Source organism: Scomber japonicus, chromosome 19, assembly GCF_027409825.1.
Source record: "Scomber japonicus isolate fScoJap1 chromosome 19, fScoJap1.pri, whole genome shotgun sequence".
Classification (NCBI taxonomy): Eukaryota; Metazoa; Chordata; class Actinopteri; order Scombriformes; family Scombridae; genus Scomber; species Scomber japonicus.
Window position 1 is genome coordinate 8241857 of NC_070596.1, and position 12028 is coordinate 8253884.

At 41.7% G+C, this 12028-nt stretch overlaps 1 protein-coding gene across 1 annotated transcript; it reads right to left on the minus strand.

Moving 5' to 3' along the window:
* Positions 1-2087: 2087 nt before the first annotated feature.
* On the minus strand, positions 2088-11656 carry gtf3c4 (general transcription factor IIIC, polypeptide 4). The gene is made up of 5 exons (XM_053340086.1): positions 11342-11656; positions 6117-7853; positions 4810-4940; positions 4257-4345; positions 2088-2271 (listed from the first exon to the last, which is right to left on the minus strand). Exons 1-5 carry the CDS (start codon positions 11654-11656, stop codon positions 2207-2209), a joined length of 2337 nt encoding a protein of 778 aa, XP_053196061.1. The 3' UTR covers positions 2088-2206.
* Between the last annotated feature and the right edge of the window lie 372 nt (positions 11657-12028).

Consider the following 12028-nt stretch of genomic DNA (forward strand, 5'->3'; position numbering starts at 1 on the left):
TACTGCTTTGACGCAATCAGGAGGACTCGTGTACGCTTTGAACTTCACTTCCTTTGAATGAAAATCGGCTTTTAAAGATAATATGGCCACCGCTTTGTAGTGTGAACCAAATCACAGAGACCACAGTGTTACAGTCAGTATACCTACGGTGACGACTTCTATGAAAAGAGATGATTCTGTTTTTACGTAACGTGGATGCTTTGTCGATTAGCAACACACTGCCGCCTCAACCTGCCTGGTTCTGTCATCTGTCTGAAAAAAACCTAACAAACCCTTTAGCTCAAGGTCCACTTATTAGCTTTTTATTAGCTCTAGTTGAGATTTTTTCTTTTCGTCCAACCAGTGCTACTGCAGCCAAGCATACTGGTTTTGTACATTTTTGTTGTACTTAGTTTATAAGAGCTTTCTGAGTCCACATGAGCTGCTATTACTTTTTAGTGTGCTACCTTTCTTTCATAGAAAACATATAAGCAAGACAGAACAGAAATATGCTATTTCAGATTGAAGTTTTAACTGTGAAATTAGGCTCAACTAATGGTTAGTAGTCTTTAAAAAGGGCCAGTGTGAGTAGTTTTAATTGAAGTAATAATAGTACATATAGTAGTAATACTAAGTCTACTTAGTAAGGAGTATTGTTCTTACCCGAGCCTAAAACTATGCTAATCATACCACCCAACCCAAAACATTTCACTATCTCTTGCAGCCATGCTCAGGATAATGTAATAAATGATTCACTTTCTAGTAAAATAGAAGCAGCCCCCCCCCCACTTCTTCCCTCAAATTGACTGGATCTTCTTGGTCCAAAAAATGCCAACAGTGAGCTGAGAAATGCAGGCGTTAGAAATGTACATTTTTTATATATATATATATATATATATATATATATATGAAAGGTCCTTTTTCCTGAGTGTTGGGAGCAGAGCTGCCTCTTCTCCTCGCCCCAGGGCAGACTATCATCTCCAGTGACACCAGAGGGAGGACAGACCCCACCCCACCTCTGCCGGGTCGGGGGAGATGTAAAGGGATGAGAGGCCTCGGTGGAGAGAGGCTGTGCTGCTGGCCTGGTCTCTCAGGTCAGGCTGCTTCTTTGATCACCGGCCGCCGACCTCCATGTCTCCAAAACAAGGAAACAGAGCAGAGAGGAGGGACGGAGAACATGCGGCTGAGCCCTGTATCCCCTCCCTGCAGCCCTTGTTCTCTCCAAATATGAAAAAAAGGGGTTAATTGTATTTAACAATATGCTCTCTAACCCCCACCATCACCAGTGCCGCCGCCACCCTCCCCTCCTTGATTAGAATTAGAATCACATCTGGCGCCATGTTCTGTCCCTCATTACTGCTGAATCTCATTACAAACCCGTTCCCGTGGGAGGGAGCGCGCCGGGTTTTTAAGCACACTTTTCGCTTTCTTCCTGCCTCTTGCTCATCTCATCTGCCTCGCCGCTCCTTCTATTCTGCGTTTACATTAGCGGAAGTCCTCATCTGAGAGAATGACTGAGCACCACCACCCTCCTTTTCCTCATCCCAGCACTTGGAAATTGTTTTACAGTGCCAATTAAAGTAGGTATGTTGAGTTTTTTCCAGAGTATGTATTATTCAGAATGTATTATTTGTTGCGCTCAAAAAAAAAAAGAGAAGAAAAAGAAAAAAATCACTAAAATAGAACTAGCAGAGTGAGTTCCACTTACTTGCAATAAAAACTACACCAAAGGTTTGAAAATATAGTCAACATAAGGAAAACGAGGGAGCTTATTTATGGTGCCCTGAAGTCCTACTGAATAATAAAAACCTCCATATATAACCACATTTTAAACTTTGTTTCTTTGCACCCTTGTGCAAACAGTGTCTAGGAGGGAATTAATTTGTGGGGTGGGGGACGGGGAATAAAGAAGTCTGTAAAGTTTGAGTCCAAAATGTTTTACCTCAGTAAAATATTCATTTGAAACCATGGCGGGGGAAAGCAATTTCTCAGCACACTTTGTAGGCTACACTCAAGAGGAAATAGAGTTTGAATGTATAATCAAAGCCTTTTATTTGCACTTTTAAGATACCAATAGAAAGTAATAAAATCGTGAACAAAATACATAAAATAAAAAAAAGTTGCAGCAGTGATGTCTGACAAAATTGGACCCTGCGTCAGAGCGGGGGGGGGCGGGCTCTGAAGGTCGCAGGGAAGCCCTGAGGTAGGTTCCTCCAGTCATTTGGCTCTAGATCATCGGCGAGTCACAGAACGTGCAGGGCGCCTGCAGGATCTTCTTTATCCACTCTGGGTCTGTGGAGGAGCACATTAAGTCACATTTCTAAACATATGCATATTTAATTATAATATCCTTTACAGCTGCTTTCAGATGCACATTTACTGTGTCAGTATGATGGGAGTTCCACACGTTGATGCCCAAGTCAACTCTCTGCTAACATCAGGATGACAGTCTTACTAGATCAGACCTGGCAACATTTCTGTAACACTTCATTTTTATACAAGAGATCCAGATCTTATTGAGGCTTACTGAATAAATAAAGCTTAACTAATTAATTATAATTTCTTATGCACAAAGAAAATGCAATCCACAAAACACTAAATTGTTGAGTTGTTTCATAATAGTATCCATAAAATGTTTTCCCCCTTGCAGTGCAAAGAGAAAGAGGTTAAAAAACACTTATTCAACTACAATATTCACAAAATCAACAGTCTCTAACTATTATGAATATCTAGCTAAATGCTTTACATATTATACAATATGTGAGCCAATAGGCTAAAAACATATAGCTTAATGTTTAGTCAGTCTATGTTTGGGCACAGCAGTGATGTTAGAGAACAGGCAGCAGACATTTCTAATAAACGATGAGAAATGACAGAAGTGCGTTCACTGTGAGGGCAAGCATCCCTCACACTCATGGTCATTAATTAACGACCAATAATGCCTGCCTCAATTGGTTTAAATATAGAAGATATTTAGAGACAGGAGCTGCCATGAGGTTGATTTTGACAGATGCCAAAAGTGCACAGAGCTGTCAGTCTTTAGCTCTATGCTGGTATGACCAGGAGGGCCGTGCCTCAGGCGCTCAGGTGAGGCCGATAAAGACCTGGGATGCATCTAGAAGCTATAAGAACACGATCCTCAAACACTGAGAAGAGTGCAATGCTTTTCTTTCCCAACTGTACCCACTGCAGGACCCACATTGCTGGCAATAGACCCCTTGTTTATTTGGCACAGGGGATCATAGTTCATCGTAATTGCTTTAGAAGACAATTGTTGTGCTAGTATATTGATACATTTAAGGTGCAGTGTGTAGAATCCAGTGCCATCTAGTGTAAAGGACCTGGCAGAAATGGAATATAACATCAGTAGGTATGTTTTCATTCATGTATAATCACCTACTGTCACCATAGGTTCTCCTACATGCTTAATAAGAGGGTCAAGGGCGGCCGGGGGGGGCTTTTCAGTTTGTAACCTCACTATTAGATGCCACTTAATCTTACACACTGGTCCTTTAATCGTGTCAAAGAAAGATGTGCTGCAGAAAGATGTAAAAAGTGTCTGGCAAAATCCATTTTTGTATATTTTCTATATTTAGATTAAAGTGATATATGCTCATTCCCAAATCTAAGAGATCAGGTTGCTGCAGAAAGCTAACTGTAATTTTGTTACATGTTAGTACACTAGTGTCTGTCATAGCCTACCTACCTACTGACCTACACTGGACCAAGCTGGATAAAGTCACGTAAAGATAATTAACGTCTTCACCAGAGCTCCTAATTCCCAATCTACAGGAAATATGATTTTAAGCCCGCCACTCATCACAGATGTGGACAAACTGAGACATAAGTGACACAGCTTTCTGATTAGTGAAAAACATGAGAATCTCTGTTAATCTGTCCAGATGGCATGACTGAATACAGCCTTACATGCTTGTTTCAAATGGATTTGTTTGTTGTAAAAGTCAAATAAAAATTCTTCATTGTGCACTTTGAGACATTTGGGATGAGACAGTTATTTTTGTTATTTTTCTGTGAATGTGGCACACAAAGTCTCAACCAAAGAACCAAGATTAACTTTAACCAAATCACTAATTCTATTAAATCGTTCGTGTTTGTTTATCATTATATTTTCAGCTGACTCGAAATCTGAAATGCCAAGTGTGGATCTGGGCGGCAGAGTGGGATGAAGGCCGGCACTGAAGTTTTCAGGAGGAAGCGACTGATGGAGAGTGTGGCTGTCAAACAGAGGTTGGAGGGAGATGGAGAGTGGCGCTTACCTTCAGGCTCTGGCAGTCTGGCAATGCTATCGAGCAAGAGGCAACGTCTAAACGTCAGCGTCTGGCAGGCCTGGTATGACAACACACACCTGGAGGAGGCCGAGAGAAAGGCATTAAAAGAGCTAGCTGGCAGGGACATAGACATGCACACACACACACACACACACACACATACACACACATACACACACATGCACACACAGTCACAAAAGTGGAGCAGAAACAGCACTGACAGGCACAGATTTCCCTCTCAGTGCCCACCAGAGGCGCCGCGATCTAGCGAGGAGGCAGCAGAAATGTTTGACAGGCGATATTTATGAGACGATGAGAGTGGCGCATGGGTAAATATCAAAAGGTGGGAGGCTTGATTACAGCTCTGTGAAGATAAATAAACCGTCAAAGAAGGCATTTGGAATTAAGATTCAATTCATGTCTCGACTGTCGGGCTCAACCGTGGTGTCTGAACCGGAGGCTGGAGCTAATAAAAAACATCTTTAGTGGATTAGATTTGAACTGGTGGAAGTTGTTCAGAAGTCTAGGATAATCTCTGTACCTGAGCCACATGTGACCGTTTTTACAGATTGCTTGTTTGTGGTCCGTGAAGGGCAGCACGTCCTGACACAGGCTGCAGCGCTCCGAGAACGTCTGCTTGTTCATCTTGTTCTTGATGTGGCCGATCAGGACCTGAGAGGGACGACACACAGAGACACACAAATATAAAACTATTCATTTTAAATGGAACTGATATAATGGCAGCAGAGAAGACACCAGTGAGTTTAGTTCTAGTCTTGTACAAAGCTCAGTTATTTTTCATTTTGAGCTGATCTGAAACACATGTATCGGAGTTGATCTAGTCATATATATCAGTTCTGGGTGTGTTAAGCCTTATCCATATCCAATCCTCTCTTTAAATTGAAACTTAAGTATTTTACAACATGGACCATATTTCCCCTTCATTTTTAGCCAATCACCGAAATTTAATTGGCTAAAAATGAATCAACTGCTGTGTGTGTGTGTGTGTGTGTGTGTGTGTGTGTGTGTGTGTGTGTGTGTGTGTATATATATATATATAGTGTCTCTAGGGTGCTTAATTGTAAACTGTTGTGTTAAATAGTGTACTGAGACATATACTATACGCTTCCCTGAGTACATACATAGTTGTATTTTTGGCAAGAGGTTGTTTTCCTGGTTTAGTTGGTTCTCATTAAAGAGCCCATTAATTAGTCACTTAAATGTCCCTAGAAACAGTGCATATTCAGTGGGGATGTCATGATATACTACTAAAAAACTCCAACCAATAAAGTAATCAGAAACTTTTCAACAATTCCACCTATCTGCCCATCTTATCAAATCAATCTCCTTTTTCTTAATAACTAAATCCCATTGGTTAATATTAAAGATTGACTCACTGACCTGTTTCAGCAGGACATACATCACCACATTATTAAGGAAGTAATGATACCATTTTGTGGGACCTTGAAGGGAAATTACAGTGTGCTTTCAACTTTGTTGCAACAGTTTAAGAAAAGACCTTTTCCTGTTTCAACACGACTCCTTTACACACCTCACCAACACTCCTGTGGATGAATGGGAGCAAGTCCCTGAAGCTAGCTTCCAACATCTTGTAAAAGCCTTTCCAGAAGAGTGGAGGCTGTTATAGCCACATATGAAACTCATGGTTATGTAAAGTAGCATAGTGAAGATTCAACGTCAGCACACTGACTCATGAAATGTCAGTTACACAACATTTCTATAGAAGTGTATCAATATAACTATTGAATTAAAGGTGTGATTTATTGCCATTGACTTCACCTTTTCATGCCAAAGTGAATAACTATCAGGTAAGTCAGTGAGTTTTACCTCTGCAGCTCTGTCGTTAGCGTCTCTGGCGAGGTACTCCATCAGGCCACAGGTGGGTACGCTGGTGTTCTGAGCGATCCAGGTGTTGAGGTACACCACACCCAGCACCTTCTTCATGTTTTCTCTCATCAGATGGGTCTCCACGGCATTGATCCAAGCCTGCACCTCCGCCATCTGCTCCTCCAGATTCTCCTCTTTCAGTGGTTTTACTCCGGCAGGCTCTCCTTCCTCCTGCGCAGGGTCTTCTTCATTTTCTCCGTCCTCCTCTTCCTCATCCCTGACAAAGACCTTGTTCTCCTCATGTGTAGGTTTCCAGCGGTGATCCGTTGGCGGTGTCTGTAGTGACTGGTAAAGTACACGTACCAAGAAGAGCTTGAAACGCCACAAGTAGGGTGAGTCTACGTCCTGGATCTTTTGGTCGAGCTCTTCTTGCAGTGATGCAGGGATACACTTGTTTTTCAAAATTTGCCACCTGACAAGATCCAGCAGGTCGGCCAGTTTGTACAGGTTCTGTGTGGGGGACTTAAGCATCAGTGCTGCTGCTGTTTCTGGTGTTTTCAAGGTCACAAAGTGAACCTGGTAGGTCCTGTTAACTGGGTGATAGGGGCCAACCATTCCTTGTGTGCTGGCAAGAGCTATATACGCTCCGTTGTAGCTAACTGCAATACCATGTATCCGCCTTCCTGTAAGGTTTTCAGGACGCATCATGTCCTCTTGATTGAAAATCAGAGTCTTCTCTGTGAATGTTGGTGTCAGTTTTTTAATCCACCCATCTATGGAACATGTGTACACTGCAACACCATGTTGACTGACCGCTAGTGAGACCACAGGGAGCGAGTGGAGCCCCGCCACGTGCGAGTTGTACACATTTAGTCCGGCCGGGGAAATCATGAGCAAACACCAAAACACGTAGCAGCCCCGTGAGGCGACGATGAGGCTGCAGCTGGATTTATGGATCGGGTGGATCATCGGGACGCATTTGATGTTTTCAACAGCAATCTCGTCGCACTCCTTCCAGAGGATGACCGGGTGTCGGAGGGTGAAGTAGCCCTTCACTCCCGACAGACTGACCGGCATGATCTTGACGGGTCCCACCTCACTGCCAACAATCAGGCCGCTCATCCGACGATCTGCACTTTCATACTCCCACCACGCCAAGTCACTGGGTCTAGTCACACCTGACTCGATGATATCGTAAAATGTGACATCTTCCCCGTTTAAAAAAGGCACTATGAATTTCCACAAAACAAGGTCGCCGTTCTCCATTAAGATGGCGAGGAGTACCATCTCAACGTCTACGCATGTGTTGTCCGGCTGAACCTGTTTGATCGTGTAAACGCTCGACCACTCCATCCTCAGAGGAGTCTGCATACGGAAACGTCGCTGCAGCTCCTCAAAGTCCTGCAGGTTTGCCTCCGGTGGCTTGTTGTCTTTTTTGGCGTAGCCTCGCTCCTTCAACCTCTCACTGTACTTTTTGGTGAGGTCAACGAGCATGTTCCACTCAAGGCGCTTGTGGCTATGATGAATGGTGAGTCTATGGTCAAGTGTTAAGCAAGCAAGCAGACAACGTCCAGCAATGTCACAACCTAATGGAGACCAACTGGCGTACTTTATTCCTTTGTGCACTCCTACCGATGGGTTCATCACTCGGTCTGCCAGAAAAACTTGCCTTACAGTGGGGTCGGGATGTGAGGAAAACTTCTCCATCGCTTCAGCTTGCTCTTGGGCTGGTCCCACCTTAAAAGTTATAAACACAGATGAAAGCAATAATTAAATTTAACGGTCAGATTTTTAAAAAAACTTTTGGGTGCATCCAAACTACTGTACATGCACAACAGTATTTCTATTACTGAGAACATTAAGACATGGGACAAAAACTCGTTTGAATTTAAGAGCTTTATTTCTAAAAATAATTTTAAAAAATCTAAAATTTGAAAATGTAATGCAATTCTTCAAGATTTTAGCAGCATTTCTGATTTCTGCAACTAATTGTCAATATTTGTGTTAGACTGGCATCGGAACAAGCACTTTTTGGACAACAGAACTAATTATTATGAATTAACTACAGTAGTTACTAAGTATTATGTGTAGGTAAAGTGATAATGACCTTAAAGATACTACAGGTTCATTGACATTGTGCACAATTGACAAATAAACTGGATCAGATGAATTACTTAACATAGCTGTACAGCAAAACGTCATTCCATTCCCTGTATCAGGAATTTTAATTCACAATCGTGATTTTGTTTTGGTAAATGACAACCAACACATTGTTCTGGCAGAAGATCCTGTCACTTAAACAAGGATAACACAACAGCTGCCACCTGGATGGGTGATGTAGCAGTATCTTCATAATATCCAAGGCCTCTAAAAAACTGTGCTTTCAGTGCCATCGTTTACTGCTCCCAGATCAGCAATACTCATATTTACGAGCAGTTAATCATATGTAGAAATGACAGCAGGAAACAAATGTTCCCTTCTGTCGCTGTGCCTTGTGAATGATAAAATCCAGCTACATCCAATAGTTGATCTGCCAAGTCCTTTTTGGAGAGAAGACGAACCTATAAACAATCATGTTTGCACGCCAGAGCAGCTGCGCAGAGACAAATTTACCACAGCAAAATAATTTGTCAGTTTTTCACTTTCTCTTTTCATCAACACTTGTTCACCGAGCCTATAATTATTTTACTTCAAGTTTAGTAAGTAAATAATGAAAATACAGAAACATCCACCGCTGCCAAACTAATAACACACTAGTGGATTATTGCTTGGCTTGGAATTTCTAAGGCATGTTTACGCAAGTTGCTTGACGAGTACATAAATAGGACCACTATACCAACTCACACATATCTGTTTGTGATCACCTGTGTCTTTCTTTAGACACACTTGGGTTACTTATTAACAATGCTTGAAATGTACTGGTACTTGTGTTGCAAACACTGATTTCATATAATAGTGTACTTTATTATACTCCATCAGGTCATTTCCATCCCTTGGTCCTCTGGTTATTAACATCATTTTAGCTCATCACAACTAGAGCTGCAACAATTAATCATTTCGTTATCGCCAGAAACTTAATCGTAAACTATTTTGGTAACCAAATAATAATAGGATAAGTAGTAACAATTCATATTTGGCTTTTGGACTGTTGGTCAGACAAAAACAAGACACCAGAAGCTGTGATCTTGAGCTGTTATTAAAGAACATTTTATACTATAGATGAAATAATTCATTGAGAAAATAATCAGCAGATTAATTGATAACCAAAATGACGATTACTTGCAGCCCTAAAACACAACTGCAATAAATAAAACATCTGCATGTAGTGAATTAATACAACTTTAGGAAACAAACTAAGCTGATGGTTGAAGCAGATTAACTTTACCCGACAAGACAGCCTTTTTCCTGTCCTGCTTTAATATGTCAGACCGTTGGGAATTTAGCAGACAGCAATCCATTTAAAAATTAAAATGTTTTTTTCTTTTGCTCCAGGACTCTTACTTTAAATCACAGCCACTCCTTTTCCATATATATATACACACACACGACACAGAAAACAAATATTTGGCTGGAGGCTGGAGCCAGAGAATGTTAGGGTATTTTTTCACTATTTTTGCTTGAAAAATTAAACAATTATTTGATTATCAAAAAAGTTGATTATTCCTGTTGACTAAACTGATCGGAAGTAATCATTGAAGCTCAAATATTTAGGTTGTCATTTCTATTACAATGTACTTATCAATTCACCAAACTAATGCTTATTTAATTCATCATTTATCAGGCAAAGAGACTAAATATTTGTGGGCTGTGTCAGTCTGTCATATCTGTCAGTCAATTAGACTTTAGTCAATTAATGAGAATAACTGATCAACCACACCAATTAGGGCTGTAACTAATGATTATTTTCACTATTGATTAATTTGTCGATTATTTTCTCGATTAATGAATTCGCTGTTTGGTGCATAAAATGTCAGAAAATGGTAAAACACATTGATTACTATTCCCCGAAGCCCAAGATTGTCTTTGTCCTGACCAATAGTCCACAACCCAAAGATAATCAGTTTGCAGTCATAAACCTCTTTCACACACATGCTGTCTATCCCTGAAATGTTCAGGAATATTTCCTGCATGGAGCCATGTGTGAATGGGAGCAGGGATCAATATTCAAGAAATCTGTAGCTGCTGGTACAGCTGTATACCACATGGAGCAAGTGAACCAATCACAAGACTCTGCCAATGATGTGACTCTGCGACCTCTTTACGGTTGCCATGCCAATGCTTTCACAGATGATTTGTCTTGCAAACATGTTGAATATTAACAATAAAAACAATGTAAATATTATATCTGTTAAGGAATAGGGCATTGCATAATGTGTGTAGTGACTGAGTGGTAAAGTGAGAGAGTGAGCAGCATGATAGTGATGTAAATGCGAGCGGAGTAGAGGAAAAGTCACGTCTGTTTCCCCAACTGCTGAAAAAGTGAAGAGGATTACCAATATGTCAAAATATATCACCCCCACGGCCAGTAGTGTTTCCTTTAACCCCGTGTCCCAACTACATGCACATCAGACTTCTGCGGACCGAGCCAACTAACTTCAATTTTGCCCTCTACTGTCTTGAATGTGTTAAAATAATTTAATCATGCAGCTCTTCTAGACTTTACAAATGCTATCAGAACAAATGGGTCAAATTCTGATAGTGAAATGAGACTTTTCCATTTTACAAGCGCTCCTGTCCCCATGATTGTGTGGGGGGGGAAATGGTTTTTGGGGGCCAGTGTGCAGGGCATGGTGGATCTGTTAGTTGTATTAACACTATTTGGCCACTATGTCAAGTTAGCTTCAAAGCCCAGCGCTGTTCCTGAGTGTGGCTGCTAATTAACCTCTCCCTCTCTATCTCTCTCTCTCTCATCCACCTGCCCTGTGTAAACACACCATCAGTAGTGGATTGGACAGACCATGTGCAATGCATTCTGGTTGTTGTAGGATTCCCCCTTAAGAGTAATATTGGGAATCCACAACCTTTGTCCTTTTTCTCTAGTCATAGTGCGCAAATTGTATAATTAGAGCCATGATCATATCTCATATGCACAGCAGCGAATCAATCAGCAGTGTATCCTCTAGTGCCTCCACGCCTGTAAACAGGAAGGAGGGATGCGCTTACTCACTGCGCAGACGCCTGTAGAGACTGTTTACTAATAAAGTTCAGTACTTGTGGATATTTACCCGTATTCTGTGCCCCTCTGTGGACACGGGGATGGAGGTTCTGTGCAACGCTATGTCCTGTTTGTTGCTGTGGACGTCGCACACCAGCTCCATCAGCGCCAAGGAGCTGGTGGTGCACACAGCCAGGCGGTGGTCCTGCGACCAAGAGAGCGGCTGCACCCCGCTCACCGGGGCCATGAGGGGGACGACGGGCTCCCGCCTAACAGGCACATCTTCCGCCCCGAAGACCAGCCCGCCGTCGTTCGCGGGCTCCGTCTTTATGACCACATTTCTGGGCATTGAATCCTTCGGGTCTGGTGGACTGGCAGCCGACATGTTTTCTGTTGGGTGGAAGTGACGTCGGCAAGCGCGGGAGGAGAGGAAGGAGGGACTTCCTCCGCGGAGTTAAGTAGTGCACGGTGGATGGTGCCAGTAACCGGTTTCGCCAGTGTCAGTTTAACACTGCTGTTAGGAGAAGTTATAAAGATATATAGTAAAAGTTTAGGAAACAAAACAAAACATCCACACCCATGTTAAAATGTCCACCAAATTATTATTATTTAAAAAAAAAAAAGAAATTACTGTATTTTGCATATGAACTCAACATGCTCATATTTTCTCTCATATTTTGTCATTTTTATTTTATTGTGAATAACAAGTCAGATCACTTGCTTATTAATAATGAGAGTGTCCTTTTGATTGTCAACT